General features: G+C 48.4%; 1 protein-coding gene across 8 annotated transcripts in view; it reads left to right on the top strand.

Annotated features, from left to right (window-relative positions):
• Positions 1-19,974, top strand: part of CEMIP (cell migration inducing hyaluronidase 1) — a 179,021-nt gene extending 159,047 nt beyond the window's left edge. For all 8 annotated transcript variants that reach the window (XM_055277471.2, XM_055277473.2, XM_063638629.1 and 5 more), the window contains 9 exons: positions 126-306; positions 1,498-1,713; positions 4,920-5,131; positions 6,062-6,247; positions 10,120-10,324; positions 10,495-10,581; positions 11,245-11,402; positions 15,266-15,366; positions 17,111-19,974. In XM_055277471.2, the coding sequence (XP_055133446.1) occupies positions 126-306; positions 1,498-1,713; positions 4,920-5,131; positions 6,062-6,247; positions 10,120-10,324; positions 10,495-10,581; positions 11,245-11,402; positions 15,266-15,366; positions 17,111-17,238 (1,474 nt within the window). In that variant the 3' untranslated portion in view covers positions 17,239-19,974. The remainder of the gene's footprint in view (positions 1-125; positions 307-1,497; positions 1,714-4,919; positions 5,132-6,061; positions 6,248-10,119; positions 10,325-10,494; positions 10,582-11,244; positions 11,403-15,265; positions 15,367-17,110) is intronic.
• Positions 19,975-20,878: the final 904 nt, after the last annotated feature.

The raw sequence follows: 20,878 nt of genomic DNA, 5'->3' as shown, positions 1-20,878 counted from the left end.
CAGGGAGAGTTGCTAGAGGTGGGGATCAGGATTGGTTTTACCCAGGAAGTCTCTGCTACCATCCACCTCAGAAGGGGCAAACAACATGGCGTTTAGACTGACGTCTTACTTCCTTAACTCCGTAGGAATTTTCCAATTAGAGGAATTCAGTTTTATGATGGCCCCATCAACATCCAAAACTGCACTTTCCGAAAGTTTGTGGCCCTGGAGGGCCGGCACACCAGCGCCCTGGCCTTCCGCCTGAATAATGCCTGGCAGAGCTGCCCCCATAACAATGTGACCGGCATTGCCTTTGAGGACGTTCCGGTGAGTGAGGCACCAGGGCAGACTCCCGGCAAACCCAGACTTTGGATGGTGATTCATAAGTCCCCTGGGGCCCAGAGTTTGAGCTATTGCCACCACCACAGGGGTTGAAAAGCCTCCTCTAACTAGGCTGGGCCATGTCCCAGTTTGCTCTTCATCCAAACTGGAAAAGTACAAGCGTAGGTTGCCCCACAGGTCAGGTCTGGGTAAATGCCCGCTTGCTCTCTCCCTGCTCAAAACTCAGGCAAGCCTCCAGAGGAACCCGACGTGTGGATTGGGATTCCTAGGCTGTTCCTCCAAGAGACTTGACTTTGACAAACTAAGTCTTGTGACCAGGCCACCTGAGTTGGCACAAAGAATCTAACAAGCCCCACAGTTTCCAAGGGAAGTCTTAACTGATGATGTTCTGTTTAATCTCTCCCCGAGAGCAGACTATAAACAGAGGCCTCCTTGCCCTAGACAGAGAAGGCAGAAGAGGGACTGAGGATTAGGAGATCAAGAGCAAGGGCTGCCCTGTGAGACCAGCTGGGGCCAGGCCTCCTGTGCACTTCCTTCAGGTTATGGATTCCCAGACTTTTCCCTCCTTCTCCTCCCTGCTCCTGCCTTTTGCCTGTTTGCCCAGTTCCTGGCAGGCTGAGGGAAACGATGTGAAACTGAAATGACTTAATGTCTTTACTCAGGCAACTGAGGGCCTGAAAGAGGTCAGTCATGGAAATCTGCAAGGGCTCATGCTGCAAAACTGTCTTCCTGAAACATGCCACATGCACATTTTCTCTCGCACATGGATGCCCCCGTGTATGTGTGTAAAAGTGTGTGTACCCTTTCTCATACACACATCACCACCACCTCCCTCTCACACACACTCACAGTCCTCAGTCCCCCTCCTCCATCTCTGCAGTTGGTGAAGTCTGTGTGTCAGAGCAGTCTCCAAGCTCATCCACAGCAGCCAACCCTCCAGTGAGCAGAGGCCAAAAGCATGTGCTAGGTCTGGGAGTTGAGGCACGGTGAACCTTTGACTGTGACTCCGGTTGCATCGGAGGGGTCAGCCATGCGGTTTCTCTCAGTGCCCGAGAGCATCTTTGTTTTGGCTGGCTTGTAATGTCAGTGGAAATCGGAAACCTCGCCCTGGCCTGATGACGGCTGCAGTTTCCCTTCACCTTCTAGCCCTGCCTAACTTCCCTGGGCTCTGTTTAGATTACTTCCAGAGTGTTCTTCGGAGAGCCTGGGCCCTGGTTCAACCAGCTGGACATGGATGGGGATAAGACATCTGTGTTCCATGACGTCGACGGCTCTGTGTCCGAGTACCCTGGCTCCTACCTCACGAAGAATGACAACTGGCTGGTCCGGCACCCAGACTGCATCAATGTTCCCGACTGGAGAGGGGCCATTTGCAGTGGGCGCTATGCACAGGTAGGGACGCCTTTCTGGGGGCCGGCCACTCACTTATTCACTCATGCAACAAGCATTCAGTGAGTGTCTACTGTATGCCTGGCTCTGTTTCAGGCCAGAAAGAGATACAGAATTTTTTTTTCTTTTTCTTTCTTTCTTTCTTTCTTTTTATTTTTTCCCCTCACCCAGTAGGATTTTTACAAAAGTTAAAGTCAAAACACTTGGTAAGCAAAATGCTTAGAAAAAAAGAACCCTCTGGGTCAAACGCTTCGATTCAAGTCAGGCTCCCACACTTACCATTGGACCTTGGGCAAATTACTTGGTCTCTTGGAGCCTCAGTTTCCTCACCTGTAAAACAGTTGAACTTTCCTAGCGAGATTTTGGGGGTGGCTTCAGAAAATACATGTAAAATGTTTCACCAGCCCTATCCAATAGAATGCCACACATGTAACCTTGAATTTTCTGGTAGCCATGTTAAAAAGTAAAAAGAAACAGAATTTAATTTTAATAATACTTTAATTATATTCAAAATACCATCATTCAACATGAATCAGTGTAGAAAATCATTAAACACTTCTCGTTTTTTTTCTAAGTCTTCAAAATCTACTGTGTATTTTACACTTACAGCCCACTCAATTCTCAACCAAGGGAAGCGCAGTCCTACTGAAACAATAACGTCGTGTTTAATGTGAATTTCTTATTTTATTTTTAATTTATTTTTGCATTTTTATTGCTATATCATAGTATATTCTCTTGGAGCATGTGTGATATTTTGATATATGTATACGATGTGTAATGATCAAATCAGGGTAATGGGATGGGAAAAAATATTTACATTGCTTTTGTTTTGAAATTTAAATGAATTAAAGTTTAAAATTCAGATCCTGAGTCACAGTGGCCACATGTCCAGTGCTCAGGGGCCACATGAGGGACAGGGCAGGTCTAGACGGTGCCTAGAACAGGGCAGAACTGAAAATATTAGTTAGCTATTATTATATTATTGTTACTTCTAGTATTTTGATGAATGACTAACGAATAAATGAGTAACGGGAGAGAGGCCTGAGAAAATGAACTGTCAGGTTCACAGTGAGCCAGCTCGTCTCAGAGAATGAAGGAAACATGTATGAATGAAGACACTGTCTTCACAACGATCCTACAAGGCAGGCATTATTACCACCACTGTGGGTGTCAGGAATTGGGGTGTGAGAAAAGAGCTAAATGGTGGTTTGGGGGTGGAGGAGTGATAGGAGAGGGAGATGGTGTCGGGCTGAAGGAAAAGGGCCATAAGGGGCAAAGACGGCACAGGGTGCAGCTGGTGGGGGTCAGGTGCCAGAGTAGGTGGCAGGGCTAGCATTTGGCAGGAAGAAGGACCAGAGGAAGATGGGGCAGAGGGCAGGAAGCTGAGGGTGTTTCTGCAGTAGAAGGTGATGTCATGTGCTGAGAATGTGGGGACTGGGCTTGAGGAAAGTAACCTCCAGAGAGCGATAAAGATTTGGAAGAGCTGCTGTAGAGAGTGGAAAATGTTGACAAGAAGCTTGTGGAAGGAGCGCCTGGCAGTGCTGAAAACCCAGTGGAGACTGGAGGCGGTGCATTTGCAGAGGCACCTCTCTCCCAGGCTGTGGGATTTTCTCAGCCCTGCTCAAGAGCCCTGGGAGAGGCGGAGCTGTGCAATGAGCCATGGGGAGGCTTCTGCTGCAGGTGTGGGCAGAGGAAGGGCCAAGATGCTAATGGGAGTGAGTGGATGATATGATGGTCTGAGGAAGATAAGAAGGGAAGTGGAGTCAGAAGGGAGCTGATGGAGGACAGTCATGTCCTGAATAATTGAAGGATGACCAAACCCTCAAGCCTGGCATCCATGCTCTCAGCATTACACAGCCTCAGCTCAAGGTCTAGGTATCCCATATGGAGCCTTGATTTTCCTTCCCACACTTTCTTTCTGATATGTTGCTTACCTTCTGTGAAAAAAAGCTCATCGTTAGAGCTTGCCAGATTATCGTAACTGGCAACTGGTTAACTGTTATTCATAATATTTTCCCTTCACTTTACATCTTACAAAATGCTTTAATGTACCCTTTACTTTCTGATACTCAGGGCAACTCCCTAAGATGGGCAGGGTTGGTTCTCTTTCCATCTTATATGCGATAAAACTAGAAGGGAAGATAACCACTTCCTTCCAAAAGCACAATATCATTGCACATTGGTGTGACTGTCTCTCTTGGCCACAGTTATGGGGATATTGTCTTATGAATTTGGGATGTGCCATAAAACAGGACACAGTGTTTTTTTGTTGTTTTTTGTTTTGTTTTGTTTTTTGAGATGGAGTTTCACTCTTGTTGCCCAGGCTGGAGTGCAATGGCGTGAACTCGGCTCACTGCAACCTCCGCCTCCCAGGTTCAAGCGATTCTCCTGCCTCAGCCTCCCTAGTAGCTGGGATTACAAGCATGTGCCACCATGCCCGGCTAATTTTGTATTTTTAGTAGAGACAGGGTTTCTCCATGTTGGTCAGGCTGGTCTCGAACTCCCAACCTCAGGTGATCCGCCCGCCTCGGCCTCCCAAAGTGCTGGGATTACAGGCATGAGCCACTGCACCCGGCCAACACAGTGTTTTAAACCAATGCTGGGATAAAGCATCCAGACTCTTAGGTCCCTGGAACTCAATGGCTGACAGTCTTGCTTTCAGTTTTTCCTCTGAAATGAGGCACCCATTTATTCATGCAGTGTGTTGTGGCACCACAAGGACTGGCCTCAGGGGCCAGACAGAGAGGGAGTAGGAGGGAGAAGTAGGCCAGCACACCCAGGCACTCTCTCAAATGCAGCCAGAGCAACTGCCAGTCATAGGCAAGTTGCATTTTATGGTAGAATTATACAAGTTCTCTCTCTCTCTCACTCCCTTCCTCCTCCATCCACATCTCTGTCCTTTGTCCAAAATCTGCCATCTGACTATTATGCAGACTCTTCTCAAATTTCCACTGGAAGCTCAACAGAGCACTTTTATGAAGATGAACAGAAAGCATTAGCTGGATTACACAGTAAGGCCTGGGCTGCGTCCACCAGCAGAAAGAGATGTCCCCTTATTTGGCCTTTCTTTCATTCAAGCCTTCTAAAAAGGGTTCTGTAAAGAGAAAGTGCCTTTGAAAGTGCGGTCTGTAGTCAGATGTTAGCCAGACGCTCTTGGAATAATCCTTCGTAATAGCCTCATTGTGTGTTTCCTTTTTGGGTTTTAAAAGATGTACATTCAAGCCTACAAGACCAGTAACCTGCGAATGAAGATCATCAAGAATGACTTCCCCAGCCACCCTCTCTACCTGGAGGGGGCGCTCACCAGAAGCACCCATTACCAGCAATACCAGCCGGTTGTCACCCTGCAGAAGGGCTACACCATCCACTGGGACCAGACGGCCCCCGCCGAACTCGCCATCTGGCTCATCAACTTCAACAAGTGAGTGGGTGTCCCGCCAGGAGCAGTGAGATCTGGGGGCAGCTGCTCTGGCTGAGCTCAAAGCTGATAACGATGCCTTGTTGCAAAGTCCTGGCCTTGCGTTTAACAGAGCCACAGGCTAGCCCATGTGATCCCTGCAGGAGTACCTAGAGGGGTTGACATCACCCAGGAGTTAAGAATTAAAGGACACAGCCCAAGCCCCTGCTCCGGCATGGGTGACCTTGGGCAGGGCATGTAACCTCTTGAGCCTGAGCTCCTTGATCTTTGAGTTGAGGATAGTATTACCTTGCAGGAGTGCAATGAGGACCTAAGGAGATAAGGTATGGTGGGCACCCACGACCTGGCATTAGCCAGTGCTCGATAGATGACAAAAATATCTGGGTATTGTTGTCACCACCCTACAGAGAGGGAAATGAGGCCTGCGAGATACAGTGATGAGACCGAGGGCATCTGGATAGGGCTTCATATATTTAGATTCCAGTATTTTCTATGCACATTATTTACTTGTCACAGTATTTCTGTGAGACAGACATTTATCAGATGTGGGAAATGAGACCAAAGAGATGAAATGGGCCCTACAATCAAGCTGGACCCAGAAGGGGCTGAGCCCAGGTCCTTTGGATCCTGTGCTCTTTAACTACAAAAAGAATGTCTTTTTCCCAAGTTCCATATGGAGCACCCCCAGGGTTGGCCCTGGAGACACATCAGTGAAGCATTCAGACTCTGCTCATGGGCAGCCATTGTCTCTCCCTCTCTCCTTGAACACTGCAACTCAGTCACCATGACAGCAAATGTTCTTTCAAAATTTCCCATACAAAAGTGGAGGTGTCATTTGGTGGAGATTTTTTGGTCTCTTTCTCCAAGGCATGCTCCAAAGGCCCTGTGGCCTGGACACCCTTGCTTGTAACCTGACTCTACTTCCAATCCTAGGGGCGACTGGATCCGAGTGGGGCTCTGCTACCCGCGAGGCACCACATTCTCCATCCTCTCGGATGTTCACAATCGCCTGCTGAAGCAAACGTCCAAGACGGGCGTCTTCGTGAGGACCCTGCAGATGGACAAAGTGGAGCAGAGCTATCCTGGCAGGAGCCACTACTACTGGGACGAGGACTCAGGGTGAGCAGGCGCCCACTTGGCTGCAGGAAAGTGGCTCGACCTCATCCTGTCCCCTTGGCCTTTCCAATAAGTCTTAAGAACAGCCATGTAGTTAATGCCAATTAATGTAAGACACCTTTCTAGGCATTTTGACTCTAAGGCTGACTGTCCCATACATTAATGACATTTTTAAAGCTATTAAGCTTTAAAAGTAAAATAAACACTCTATTAAATATACATGTGAATTGTAGGGAATTTACATATTTCAGAAAAAATAAAGTGAAGGCAGTAAATCTTAGAATCCAGAAAACATGGTACATTATCTCAAATCCTCACAACAACCGACTTGGAGCAGAGGATTAAGAGATGGGCACCCTGGCGTGGTGACTCACGCCTCCCAGCACTTTGGGAGGCTGAGGTGGGCAGATCACGAGGTCAGGAGTTCGAGACCAGCCTGGCCTACATGGTGAAACCCTGTCTCTACAAAAAATACAAAAATTAGCTGGGCATGGTGGCACGTGCCTAAAAATCCAAGCTACTCAGGAGGCTGAGGCAGGAGAATTACTTGAACCTGGGAGGCAGAGGTTGCAGTGAGCCAAGATCCTGCCATTGCATTCCAGCCTGGGTGACAGAGAAAGTGAGAGATGGGCAAAGAAGGCACAGGGAAAATAGGAGAGACTTCCTGAGATCATACCATAAAGTTGACCCAGCTGGATTTGAACCTAGATCTGTCTTCAAAGCCCTCACCCTTTTGCTAACCTGCACTAGGTTCTATTCATTCAATAGAGATATAATGAAAACAGAGTATCTGTTCCTGGGAGTTCTTCGATCCCCTCTCTTAACAAGAAATTTAGTCTAATATCTTAAGAATGCCAACCCAGCTCCACAGTGATATCAATAGCAAACTGTGAAGAGTAAGGGTAGAAGATCATTTGATGGCCAGTTTTCTATTCTTATATGGAAGTCAATGATAAAGAAACTGATAACAGGTGATCCATCTTATTTATGGCTCCATCAATTTGATTAAGGGAAAATTAAAATTTAGAATCAAAAATATAAGTAAAATGTTGGGATGGGAGGGCAATAAAAAACACCTCTTTCCCCACACAAGCGCTAAGCCAGTTGGGGGACACAAGCTGGCAAGTGAAGAGGAAGTGATCCATTTTATTGATGATAAAGCTGTTGGAGAATAGAGCTTCCCAATATCATCCCCAACTTTACCTCCTCCGCCCCAGGGAGCACTGAGCAATTACAGGCTCCCCACATAGGGCCCAGCCCCAAAACCTCAGAGCATGGAAGACAGACCAGAGTGCCCCTGCTCTATGGGCTGAGCCAAATACCCAAAACCAACCAATTGTATGAGACACTCTTCTCCCATGGGAAGAAGTGGATGAGGGGAGGGCCCAGGGGCCAGAAGTATTTAGGAAAATCCTCCCATATGAATACCAGAGGAGGAGGAATGAGACATGCCCCACATACCACTAGGAAATATTGTGATTAAAGTAACAGAAGTTGATAAGGTAAAGTCCCTGGGATACCATCCATGCAGATTTTCTTCTTTTCGGCTCATGAGTGAAATGTTCAAAAGATGTGAATTTTTCAAATGGAAACTTCTACTAAGTAAGTTGAACCTCTTTGATCAAAGTCTTAAAAATCTAAGGCTGGTCTGCTTGTCACCTTACGCACATTTTTTGGTTGGTAGCTTAGCTCAGCCCTATGCCTGTTGATTATTACGTTGTGTTTCAATTCAGCAACGCCTTAGGGACCAGGAGTTGGGTTATAGGGGGTCTGTTTCCTATGGAGAAGGGCTGCAAACTCTTGGGCTTTTAAAAATCTTTCTGCCTTATACATTTGTTGTTTCTTATATTCAGAGCACCTGCCTTTAGCAGCTACCTTCTAATAATCTACTATGGGCTAGGATACTTAACAACCAGCTTGCTATAATTAGGGGTAAAATTAAAATAAGTCAGCTAAAAGGGAGGGGGTTTCAAAGTGTGAAATATATAAGCTCTGAATCATCTCTCATTTTTTCCAGGTTAAAAAAACTGTTAAGTGATTGTAGCTGTGTTCTGGATAGCTAAGTTTGCTCACCACCACCTCAGTGAATTATCATAATGATTCTTACTAAATTATAAACAAGTATGTTATTTAAGGTGCACAGCCATCAGTAGCGCTGCTCTGCAACATTACTTGGTCATAGACAGGATTTGAGCACTGGGCTGGCAGGTGCCCAGGCCCGTGCTCCTTTCATGCCTCCCAGGGCTTTGCAGTTCAGCCAGCTTGCACACTTCCAAGTTGTAGGTCAGGATTAGGGAAGGCAGCTGCTACCTACCATGGGCTAGATGGTCTTTTAGGTCACTCCCGGTTTAGATAATCTGATATACAATGGCAACAAGGAAACCTGAATACTGTTAAGTTTTGTGCAGAAGCGTCAGGACCAATCCCATTTCTGTGCCTTGGTCCCAGGAGTGGTTTGGAGCATGTTGGGAGCCTCCAGGGAGACGGGACCATGGGCAGCACTGAACTGCCTTCCTCCTAAGCTGCTCAAAGCGGGTGCTCACCTGCCTCCCCAGCTTCCCCACCATGCAGGGCATGGAATGCAGATATGGTTTCTCTGCTCTCAGCCCTGAGCACAAGGCCTCTGTAACAGTCAGTTTCTACTTTACTCTGAGATCACTTGATGTAGATGGCCTGAAACATAAAGCCTCTTAAGGAAGCTCAGATTAAGTGGAGATGCTACAGAGAGAAGACCAAGGGGTCTTCAAGAAATAAAAACACAGCTGGGCCTCATGGGCTCAGGTGCTGAAAACAACAAAGCCAGCAGGGAGGAGGTAGCCTGCCTACCCCTTGTGTCTCTCCATCTCCCCATGTTCACACACATACGCACACATGCTTGGCCTCTTGTTTCAGCTACTTGCTGCAAACTGCCTTCCTCTCGCGATTCCTTAGCAGGCACAGGGCACAACAAGGTTGTCAGCCCCAACTCCATGTGGTCTTTTAGTTCAAGCACCAACCAGTGATGGACAATAGCTGCTAGGTCCCATAAGAGCGAGAATCTTGGTTACTGGGTAGCCAATTCATGGCCTCTCTGTGAGTCCAATGTGTGCCCCTGGTCTGAGCAGCTGTGTGGTAGGGGTTTGGGGCCGATGGCATTGCGGTGCAAACCCAGCTCCCTAGTCTGACCGGACTCAGTGAAGGGTTGGTCCCCAGAGCAAGATGGGTGGTAGATACCCCATATCCTATCTTCCCATGTTTCAGATGCAGGACTCAGCCTGAAAGCGCTTTTCTGCACTAAAAGAACAATAATGAATCCCAAGTTAGTACTGTGCTTTCCTCATAATCTGACTCCCTGTAACACTGGGTCAGCTTCCTTTACAATAATAATTATTATTTTAAATAAATCATAAAATAATTTTTGGAATAAATTATGGTTTGGAGAAAAGTAGAGTTAGGAAGACAGAGCATTTCCTCACCGGGCACCATGCTGGGATGGAAAATGCTGGCTCTGTCACTTCCCAGCTGTGTGGTCCTGGGCGAGTCACTTCACTTCTCTGAGCGACCATTTTCCCATCCAGGAATTCAGGATGATAATAGTACCTACTGGACAGGATTGTTTGAGGATTAAATGAGATATGTCGATTTACCATGTGTGCACGATGTGGCACATAGAAAGTGTTCAGAACAGAATTGCCATTCTCATTAGCTTTTTCTTCAATGCATTTGTTCCTTATTTCTCCAACTATATAGAACTCTGTGGTAGACGTGGTTCCATTCTATAAGGTCACTGGGTCCACCTGCTGTGACCAGCTCAGAGTAAATGTCTCGGTGGATGGGAGGAGAAGAGGGAAGTTTGAGTGTCCAAGCAAATGCCCAGCAATGCTCCTTGTGTGCAGGCTGTTGTTCCTGAAGCTGAAAGCTCAGAACGAGAGGGAGAAGTTTGCTTTCTGCTCCATGAAAGGCTGTGAGAGGATAAAGATTAAAGCTCTGATCCCAAAGAACGCAGGCGTCAGTGACTGCACAGCCACAGCCTACCCCAAGTTCACCGAGAGGGCTGTCGTGGACGTGCCGATGCCCAAGAAGCTCTTTGGTTCTCAGCTGGTGAGTGGCTGAGAGCAAAGCCTGGACCCCTCTGCCGTTCAGTCGGGCCCAGACCCAATTAGATCCCTCACTCAGTTCCACAAACCATTTCCTATGACTGGGGATACGGGAAGAGGAGGGGAATGACCACCCAAACCTAACAACTGCATTGAGTTCAATGTGTTTTCCAGAAAACAAAGGACCATTTCTTGGAGGTGAAGATGGAGAGTTCCAAGGAGCACTTCTTTCACCTCTGGAACGACTTTGCTTACATTGAAGTAAGTGCCTCTGGCCCCTGGAGGATCCGGGTTTGCTCATTGAGAGGTGATACTGTGTCCTGGGGCTGCTGTCACAAATTACTACAAACTGGGTGGCTTGCATTAAACAAGAGAAAGTTATTCTCACAGTTCAGGAGGCCAGAAGTCCAAGAGCAAGGTGTTGGCAAGGGTGGTTTCCTCTGGGGGCTCGGGGCAGGGAACCTGTTCCATGCCTCTTCTCGCTCCTGGTGGCTGCCGGCACTCCTGCGCATTCCTCGGCTTGCAGACACATTAATCTCTGTCTTTATGTGGCCTTTTCTCCTGAGTGTATGTGTCTCACCTCTCCTCCTGCCTTTCTTTTGCAAAGGCACCTATCTTTGAATTTAGGGCCCACCCTAAAAATCCAGATGGTTTCATAACAAAATCTTTAACTTAATTCCGTCTGCAAAGATTCTATTTCCAGATAAGTCCACTTTCACAGGTTCCGGGTGGACATAACTTTTGCAGGGCTACTATTTGACCCACCACTGAGGGCTACAAGGAGTTAAGTGGATAATGGAGTTTATGCTTTGAATAGCTGCATAGGCAACTTCTGCCTTCAGGGTCTGCTTGGGAACCACCTGGGCAGGAGAACCTTGGGGCTTTGGCACCCCGCCTCACACCTGGATTGCTCTGACTCTGCAGGTGGATGGGAAGAAGTACCCCAGTTTGGAGGATGGCATCCAGGTGGTGGTGATTGATGGGAACCAAGGGCGCGTGGTGAGCCACACGAGCTTCAGGAACTCCATTCTGCAAGGCATACCATGGCAGCTTTTCAACTATGTGGCGACCATCCCTGACAAGTGAGTCTGTGCCTCTGCTTCTGGAATTGGCTGCTGGCACAGCAGACCCCTGGGCAAGGGCCTCCTCCCTCTCACAAAGGCCTTCATCACAGATCAGTCTGGAAAACCTCAGGCAGTCTCTACAGCCTGCCCACAAATAATGGGTGTTGGACGAGAGCATCCTTGCCTGTGGACTCTGGTGTTGGAGCTGGGCTGCTGTGAATGTAGGTCAGGCGGAGGCAGGCGGGACAGCCCCGCTGCACATGGGAAGGTTGCCCTGGCCCTCCTCACTACACTCCCGGCATGATCTCATCCCCTCCCACACCTTCAATACGATCCAAGTGCTGGTGGCTACTATCTCCAGCCCAGATCTCCTTCCTAAGCACCAGACACTCCAATCCAACTGCTACTTGGACAACGCCACCTGGACGTCTTGTAGGGAACTGAATTCTCAGCCTTTTAAAATGTTTAACCTCCCAAACCAGCCACTCATCCTACTTCTTCAGTTTTGATGAAATCATCACAATCCATCCTGATAACTAGGCCAGAATCTGGGCATTCTGTTTGTCTCCTCTTTCTTTCCTCCACACGCTATCATCACACCCTATCAATTCCACCCACATTACTGCTCGCCTGCTAGTGCCCTCCACAGCGTCCTCTCTTCTGCCACTCTGCCCAGGCCTTTGCTGGTCATCACCGGCACTGTTGGCACAGTCTCCTAACGGGCCTCCCTCTTCCAGTTGCCCCAACTCCAACCCATCTTCCATACTGGCTGCTGGTTTAAACTTCTTAAATGTAGGGAAAACCTGTGTCCCCTCTCCTTAGCAATCTTTGGTAATTCCCTAATACCTTACAAGTCTCCCCACATCACCTCCTCGGTGAGGTCTTTTCCCAGCCAACCCAAAAGTTCTACCTTGGCAGGGGGCATTGGCTCACACCTGTAATCCCAGCACTTTGGGAGGCTGAGGTGGGTGGATCATGAGGTCAGGAGTTTGAGATCAGCCTGGCCAATATGGTGAAACCCCGTCTCTACTAAAAATGCAAAAAAATTAGCTCGGTGTGCTGGTCCGCACCTGTAGTCCCAGCTACTCAGGAGGCTGAGGCAGGAGAATCGCTTGAACCCGGGAGGCGGAGGTTGCAGTGAGCCGAGATTGCGCCACTGCACTCCAGCCTGGGTGACAGAGCAAGACTCTGTCTCAAAAAAAAAAAAAAAAAAAGTTCTACCTCTGCTAAAGCCCTACTCACAATAGGTCTGGTGGACACATCTGTTGCCCCATCAAGAGTGTGGCCTTCTCAATGTTGGGGCCATGTCTAACTTCCCTTTGCATTTCTAGCACAGAACATGGCTAGTTAAGTGAGTGTACAGTTCACTCAGGAGCCACAACCTGGTGGAAAGTCTAAGCGCTTCATGTGGTACCTGCTACATAGTAGGTGCTTAGTAAACATTAGTAGTTATTAAATGAAAGCAAATATACTTCCCAGATGCTGACTCCATGAGGGGCATGACGTGAACTGGGCACCTGGTGAGATTTTGGATAATGGGATTTTGCTTAACCACATTTACTCCCTCCCTCATTCCCCCATCAGATGCTTCTTCGGCATTCTATTTTTCATATGCAGATTCGGACAGAAGGACAAGGTTGACCAAATTGGGAAAAATAGTTATCCTCTAGAGATCATGCCGTTTTGGGCAGGGAATTTTCTTTCGAAATGAAAGAAGATGCAGAAGCTTGGAATAAGAAACTAGACTGCAGTGCTACTCTGTTTGGAACCGTGTGCAAGGCTCCTTCCAGCCCGAGCAGCAGCACCTCTCTGGGGGAAGCCCTCACTGGAGTGGGCCACTCCCTGGGCTGGCTCTGGGTACCCAGGCAGGCATTGGTACCATTAGACCCCTCTCTAACCTCCTGGAAAGCAGCAGGGAATGAGGCAAGGCAGATCCTGTTCTACTGTGGCTGCGGGCCCTGCCTAGCCTGGCCCATGCTTCCTACCCCATCCAGCAGGCCACTATTGGCCCCAGGGTCCTGGGGAGAGAAGAGGGCAGCTGCTCACACCAGAAACATCTAGCATGGCTTCTGGGAGCTGCCTCTGCACTGCCACTCTGTGGGAGACCCTGCGCTGGCTGGTGCATGGGCTTAGAGGCCATGAGGATGGCACATCAGGCAAAGAAGTGTGCCCAACATAGGCAGGCTTCTGGGCATCAATGGGAGGCGGTGGGGACACAAGAAGCCCGTCTCCCTGTCCCACTCCTGTGAGCTAACCTAGATCCCCATCAGAAGGGCAGGACCTACATTTGAGTCCCCCTAGTAGGAAGGCTGAGCTCCAACAAAGGACCATTAGCTTTTGTTCTGAAATGAAACAATGCAGAAATATCCTCCTGAGAACAGATCCTGAATCTAGAGTGGAGGATGTGTTAGCGATAAGACCTGTCTCCTTAAGGGGCCTCACCCTACCAAGCCTTTGGGCCTCCCTCTCCAGCCTTCCTCAAGGGCCTGAGGCAGCCCCAGCTCCCTTCCCATCTATCCTTATTTCACACAAGCCCTTTGCATCTGAAGATCTTTCCTGCCGTTCCCAGTGGGACACAAATGGGGGTAACAACAGGTTCCAGAATCCTATACGGTTTTTCCGTCTGGACTGTGGTCTGTGGTTACAGAGTTCCTTTGAGATACGAACTGGATGCCCCATTGAGCTTCTGCCCCATTTCTATTCCCAAGGGAGGTGCTCACTTCCTCCTGTCTGGCCCAGCGTGCTGAGTCTGCCACTGTGAAGGCTATTTTCCCAGCACTTTGGACTGAATACACCCCGAGGCAGGGGATAGACACTCCTTATTCCCAAGTCGAACTTTTGCAAGTTGGGACCTTCAGGCTGGGCACACACATTGCTCCAAACCTCTGCCTCTTTTAAGCACATTTCCCTTTGGCAGGTCCTCTGAGATACTTGGTAACTATTTGCTTCAATCTCCCCATTTGCAAAATAGAGGCAATAGCCCTGTGTTGCCTAACCAGAGAGAGAGGTGACATGAACGTAAGAGGTCAATCTGAGCTCTTGGTATAACCCAAGCATCATGGTAACGATATGGTGTTCTCCCCAGAAAGACTTCAAACCTGGCCATGCTCTTCCTGCAGCTCAGAGAAGGCTGGCTCTGGACTACACTAAGCCTGTGTCCATCAAAAGAAGACAGCAAAAGAAAGATGGGCTCCAAGAGAAATCCTCTAGCATGGGGCTTCTCGAGCTTTAATGTATACATGATCACCTGCAGATCTTGTAAAAACACAGATTCGGATTCAGAAAGTCTGCAGTGGAGGAACTCTGTGGTTCTAATAAAATCCCAGGGGATGCCAAATGGAGTTGGTCTCTAGAACCTTCAGGATCTAGAACCTTCAGGAGCTCCTGGATGGTTTTATGGTTTGACAGATACTCCCCCTCCTCCTTCCCTCACCTCCTCTCTTTCTCATCGCTTTCTCCTTCCTTCCTCCATCACCACATTTCTCTCTGGTCTTACCTAACCAGGGTTGAGAGCATTCAAGGGAAGAGATACATATTGAAGTCCTACTGTGTGCTGAGCCCTGGCATGGTATGCTCTGCTTACATCCTCTCCTCTGTTTGGAGAGAGACATGTAAACGCGGTGAGCCGAGTCCAGGCTTGGAGAAGGCTGTGGGCACCAACTGTGGCCAGATGCGTGGGAGGGAGCTCAGGATGTTCGTCACCACACGGAAAGAGCCCGTCAGCTCGGAACACAGGAGAGGCTGCCCTTTCCCGAATCCCTGGACAGGCCTCTGGGCACTGCTAACTCCAGTCCCACCATGCACAAACCAACATCCCTCCCCATGCCCACTTTCTCCAGTTTGCTCTCTCCCTCTGGTCTAATTGGTTTCTTCTCACACAGTTCCATAGTGCTTATGGCATCAAAGGGAAGATACGTCTCCAGAGGCCCATGGACCAGAGTGCTGGAAAAGCTTGGGGCAGACAGGGGTCTCAAGTTGAAAGGTAAGGGTTTGAACTGGGGTTTAAACTGACCCCAAAACCAGAGAAGGCAAATGCCTGGCATGGAGGTTGCTGTCATCTTTTGCTGAGTTGAGAACATGCTTTGTACTAAACTTGGGTACAACCTCAGAATCCCCCACACAACTAGTGGTCTACTGGAATGGATGGGCAAGATGCCACCTGTTTACCACCCCTGCACTGCAGCAAATTTATTATAACTTGCTACCAGCCACTGAAAGAAAATTGCTATAGTTGTTCACTCATTTGCTTGGAAAGTGGCCCTTTATTCAACAAAAGTATCATAAGAAAAGTGGCTTAGTCTCACCCTCCTACCCAATTCCTGCTATTCAGAATGGCCAGGGGTCCTGCATCTTCTTCAACATTCTACCTGATGCCTAGCATTTGCACAGTCCTTTGCAGCTTGCAAAACTCTTATTTGTTCCTCTGAGACAGGTAGATGAAAAGAAAACTAAAGCCCAGAGAACCTACATGGCTTGTCCAAGGCCAGGCAGCTTCGGTGGTGAAGCCTAGCACAGGCTTGCTGGCTGTGCTGGAAGAAGCCATTCAGGAGGGACACGTCAGCATGACACCCATTATCATCACAAAAACTAGGTGCAGGGAGAGTCCTCAGAGAGGTTGTGTGGGCAGCAAAGAATCTCCACGGGCAATAATGATAATGATCATTGGGGTTGCTATTTAATGTTCAGCCTTGCACTTTGCAGAACATGTTATAATTATCTCACTCATTAATAACTTGTGCAGCAGGTACTATTATTTCCATTTAAGATGAGGACACAAAGAATTTAACAGCCAAGCCACTTGCTTAAGGTTAGGACTTGGATCCTAATCTTCCTAACTCAAAGCTGGGCTTCTTAGTTATACACCATCCTCACTATGGAAAACATCAAAATCAGAAGCCCATCATATAGGGTGATGAGAAAGATCAGAAGCAATGCAAACCCTTCAAACCAGCCAAAGGAGGACATAAGGAAAAGAGAAGTATCCTTTCCAGCCCAGTCCTGAAATCATTTTGGAGCCTCTGTCTTTTAAATTAAGATCCCGGTTGCCAAAAGCTGATGTATGTAAGGTGACCTAAGTTGAATGGCACTTTCCCGGTGGTGATAAATGCATGTTGCCTGCCAAGATGGGCTGAGTACAGACGTGGTTTGCCATGCCCCTTGGATGCTCAAGCTCTGAACTGCAAGATAGAGAGTGCTGGTGGGTTTCAGGGGTTTAGAGTTCTAATCTGGGGTGCACCATTTACTCCACACTCTTGGTCAAATTCCTTCACCTCTCAAAACTCCTTCTAGAGCCACAGAGTGATAGAGCCAGGGAGGAGATCTTGTAGATCAATGCCATCGTTTGACGGATGGGAACACTGGGCTTCAGAGAGGGGCACGGACTTGCTGGTTGTCCTAGGGGCAGCTCGAAGGTAGGCAGGTTCCTAGGAAGTCTCCTCCCTTACAGTTTGCCCCATTTCCTGCTGTGCATGCCTCCCCTGTCTACAGCAAAGCCATCACCCTGTCTAGGTGGCAGTGAGGCTCAGGTGAGACCCTGCCTGCCCCATACAAACACATGTCAGGCACCATCAGTAGCTGAGCACAGCTCTTCCCAAGGGACAACAGTGCAGTGTGGCTAGGGGTTACCTGGTAGGGGTGGGGGGCTGGCAATGGGGAGCCATGGAACGGGGTGGGGCAGCCGTCCTCTCATAGGGCTTTTGCTCAGGAGACTTATCATTGCTTTTCAGAGCAAATGGCATTCGTTGGCTTCAAAGGCAGCTTCCGGCCCATCTGGGTGACACTGGACACTGAGGATCACAAAGCCAAAATCTTCCAAGTTGTGCCCATCCCTGTGGTGAAGAAGAAGAAGTTGTGAGGACAGCTAACGCCTGGTGCCACCTCGTGGTAGACTATGATGGTGACTCTTGGCAGCAGACCAGTGGGGGATGGCTGGGTCCCCCAGCCCCTGCCAGCAGCTGCCTGGGAAGGCCATGTTTCAGCCCTGATGGGCCAAGGGAAGGATATCAGAGACCCTGGTGCTGCCACCTGCCCCTACTCAAGTGTTTACCTGGAGCCCCTGGGGTGGTGCTGGCCAATGCTGGAAACATTCACTTTCCTGCAGCCTCTTGGGTGCTTCTCTCTTATCTGTGCCTCTTCAGTGGGGGTTTGGGGACCATATCAGGAGACCTGGGTTGTGCTGACAGCAAAGATCTACTTTGACAGGAGCCCTGACCCAGCTAGGAGGTAGCCTGGAGGGCTGGTCATTCACAGATCCCCATGGTCTTCAGAAGACAAGTGAGGGTGGTAAATGTAGGAAAAAGAGCCTTGGCCTTAAGGAAATCTTTACTCCTGTAAGCAAGAGCCAACCTCACAGGATTAGGAGCTGGGGTAGAACTGGCTATCCTTGGGGAAGAGGCAAGCCCTACCTCTGGCCGTGTCCACCTTTCAGGAGACTTTGAGTGGCAGGTTTGGACTTGGACTAGACGACTCTCAAAGGCCCTTTTAGTTCTGAGATTCCAGAAATCTGCATTTCACATGGTACCTGGAACCCAGCAGTTCATGGATATTCACTGATATCCATGATGCTGGGTGCCCCAGGGCACACGGGATGGAAAGGTGAGAACTAATGCCTAGCTCGAGGGGCCTGCAGCCCAGTAGGGCAGGCAGTCAGGTTCATGTGCATTGCAATGCCAGGTGGAGAAATCACAGGGAGGTAAAATGGAGACCAGTGCCATTTCAGAGGGGAGGGTCAGGAAGGCTTCTTGCTTACAGGAATGAAGGCTGGGAGCATTTTGCTGGGGGGAGATGAGGCAGCCTCTGGAATGGCTCAGGGATTCAGCCCTCCCTGCCGCTGCCTGCTGAAGCTGGTGACTATGGGGTCGCCCTTTGCCCATGCCTCTCTGGCCCACTCATGATGGAGAAGTGTGGTCAGAGGGGAGCAATGGGCTTCGCTGCTTATGAGCACGGAGGAATTCATTCCCCAGGCAGCCCTGCCTCTGACTCCGAGAGGGTGGAGTGAAGTCCACAGAAGTGAGCTCCTGCTTTGGGGCCTCATTTGCTCTTCATCCAGGGAACTGAGCACAGGGGCCTCCAGGAGACCCTAGATGTGCTCATACTCCCTCGGCCTGGGATTTCAGAGCTGGAAATACAGAAAATATCTAGTCCAAAGCCTTCATTTTAACAGATAGGGAAGTAAGCCCCCGAGATGGGAAAGAACCACACAGCCAGGGGAGGGCCTGGGGAGCCCCACCCTAGCCCTTGCTGCCACACCACATTGCCTCAACAACCGGCCCCAGAGTGCCCAGGCACTCCTGAGGTAGCTTCTGGAAATTGGGACAAGTCCCCTTGAAGGAAAGGAATTGACTAGAGTAGAATGACAGCTAGCCGCTCTCTTCCCTCCTGCTCCCAGCGCACACAAACCCACCCTCCCCTTGGTGTTGGCGGTCCCTGTGGCCTTCACTTTGTTCACTACCTGTCAGCCCAGCCTGGGTGCACAGTAGCTGCCAACTCCCCATTGGTGCTACCTGGCTCTCCTGTCTCTGCAGCTCTACAGATGAGGCCCAGCAGAGGGAGGAGGGCCCGCCATGTTTCTGGTAAGCCAATTTGGCTGATCTTGGGTGTCTGAACAGCTATTGGGTCCACCCCAGTCCCTTTCAGCTGCTGCTTAAGGCCCTGCTCTCTCCCTGGCCTACCTTAGAGAGAGCCCAAAGAGCTCCTGTAAGAGGGAGAACTCTATCTGTGGTTTATAATCTCGCACGAGGCACCAGGGTCTCCATGGGTCTTGTGATGAACTACGTTTATCCCCTTTCCTGCCCCAACCACAAACTCTTCCCTTCAAAGAGGGCCTGCCTGGCTCCCTCCACCCAACTGCACCCATGAGACTCGTCCAAGAGTCCATTCCCCAGGTGGGAGCCAACTGCCAGGGAGGTCTTTCCCACCAAACATCTTTCAGCTGCTGGGAGGTGACCACAGGGCTCTGCTTTTAAAGATATGGCTGCTTCAAAGGCCAGAGTCACAGGAAGGACTTCTTCCAGGGAGATTAGCAGTGATGGAGAGGAGAGTTAAAATGACCTCATGTCCTTCTTGTCCACGGTTTTGTTGAGTTTTCACTCTTAATGCAAGGGTCTCACACTGTGAACCACTTAGGATGTGATCACTTTCTGGTGGCCAGGAATGTTGAATGTCTTTGGCTCAGTTCATTTAAAAAATATATCTATTATTTGAAAGTTCTCAGAGTTGTACATATGTTTCACAGTACAGGATCTGTACATAAAACTTTCTTTCCTAAACCATTCACCAAGAGCCAATATCTAGGCATTTTCTTGGTAGCACAAATTTTCTTATTGCTTAGAAAATTGTCCTCCTTGTTATTTCTGTTTGTAAGACTTAAGTGAGTTAGGTCTTTAAGGAAAGCAACGCTCCTCTGAAATGCTTGTCTTTTTTCTGTTGCCGAAATAGCTGGTCCTTTTTCGGGAGTTAGATGTATAGAGTGTTTGTATGTAAACATTTCTTGTAGGCATCACCATGAACAAAGATATATTTTCTATTTATTTATTATATGTGCACTTCAAGAAGTCACTGTCAGAGAAATAAAGAATTGTCTTAAATGTCATGATTGGAGATGTCCTTTGCATTGCTTGGAAGGGGTGTACCTAGAGCCAAGGAAATTGGCTCTGGTCTGGAAAATTTTGCTGTATTATAGTAAACATACAAAGGATGTCATCATCTTGTCTGTTTCATTTTCTATTAAAATGGGCTTCACCGGGCAGAGACACAACCAAAAAAGATAATTTTAGACCAATATCCTTGATGAACATTGATGCAAAAATCCTCAATAAAATACTGGCAAACCGAATCCAGCAGCACATCAAAAAGCTTATCCACCATGATCAACTGGGCATCATCCCTGGGATGCAAGGCTGGTTCAACATATGCAAATCAATAAATGTAATCCAGCATATAAACAGAACCAAAGACAAAAACCACATGATTATCTCAATAGATGCAGAAAAGGCCTTTGACAAAATTCAACAACCCTTCATGCTAAAAACTCTCAATAAATTAGGTATTGATTTGACGTACCTCAAAATAATAAGAGCTATCTATGACAAACCCACAGCCAATATCATACTGAATGGGCAAAAACTGGAAGCATTCCCTTTGAAAACTGGCACAAGACAGGGATGCCCTCTCTCACCACTCCTATTCAACATAGTGTTGGAAGTTCTGGCCAGGACAATTAGGCAGGAGAAGGAAATAAAGGGTATTCAATTAGGAAAAGAGGAAGTCAAATTGTCCCTGTTTGCAGATGACATGATTGTATATCTAGAAAACCCCATTGTCTCAGCCCCAAATCTCCTTAAGCTGATAAGCAACTTCAGCAAAGTCTCAGGATACAAAATCAATGTACAAAAATCACAAGCATTCTTATACACCAACAACAGACAAACAGAGAGCCAAATCATGAGTGAACTCCCATTCACAATTGCTTCAAAGAGAATAAAATACCTAGGAAT

Source organism: Symphalangus syndactylus, chromosome 5 (genome assembly GCF_028878055.3).
Source record: "Symphalangus syndactylus isolate Jambi chromosome 5, NHGRI_mSymSyn1-v2.1_pri, whole genome shotgun sequence".
Classification (NCBI taxonomy): Eukaryota; Metazoa; Chordata; class Mammalia; order Primates; family Hylobatidae; genus Symphalangus; species Symphalangus syndactylus.
Note: the sequence above shows the minus strand (reverse complement) of the source record. Positions and strands in the feature narration are given on the sequence as shown.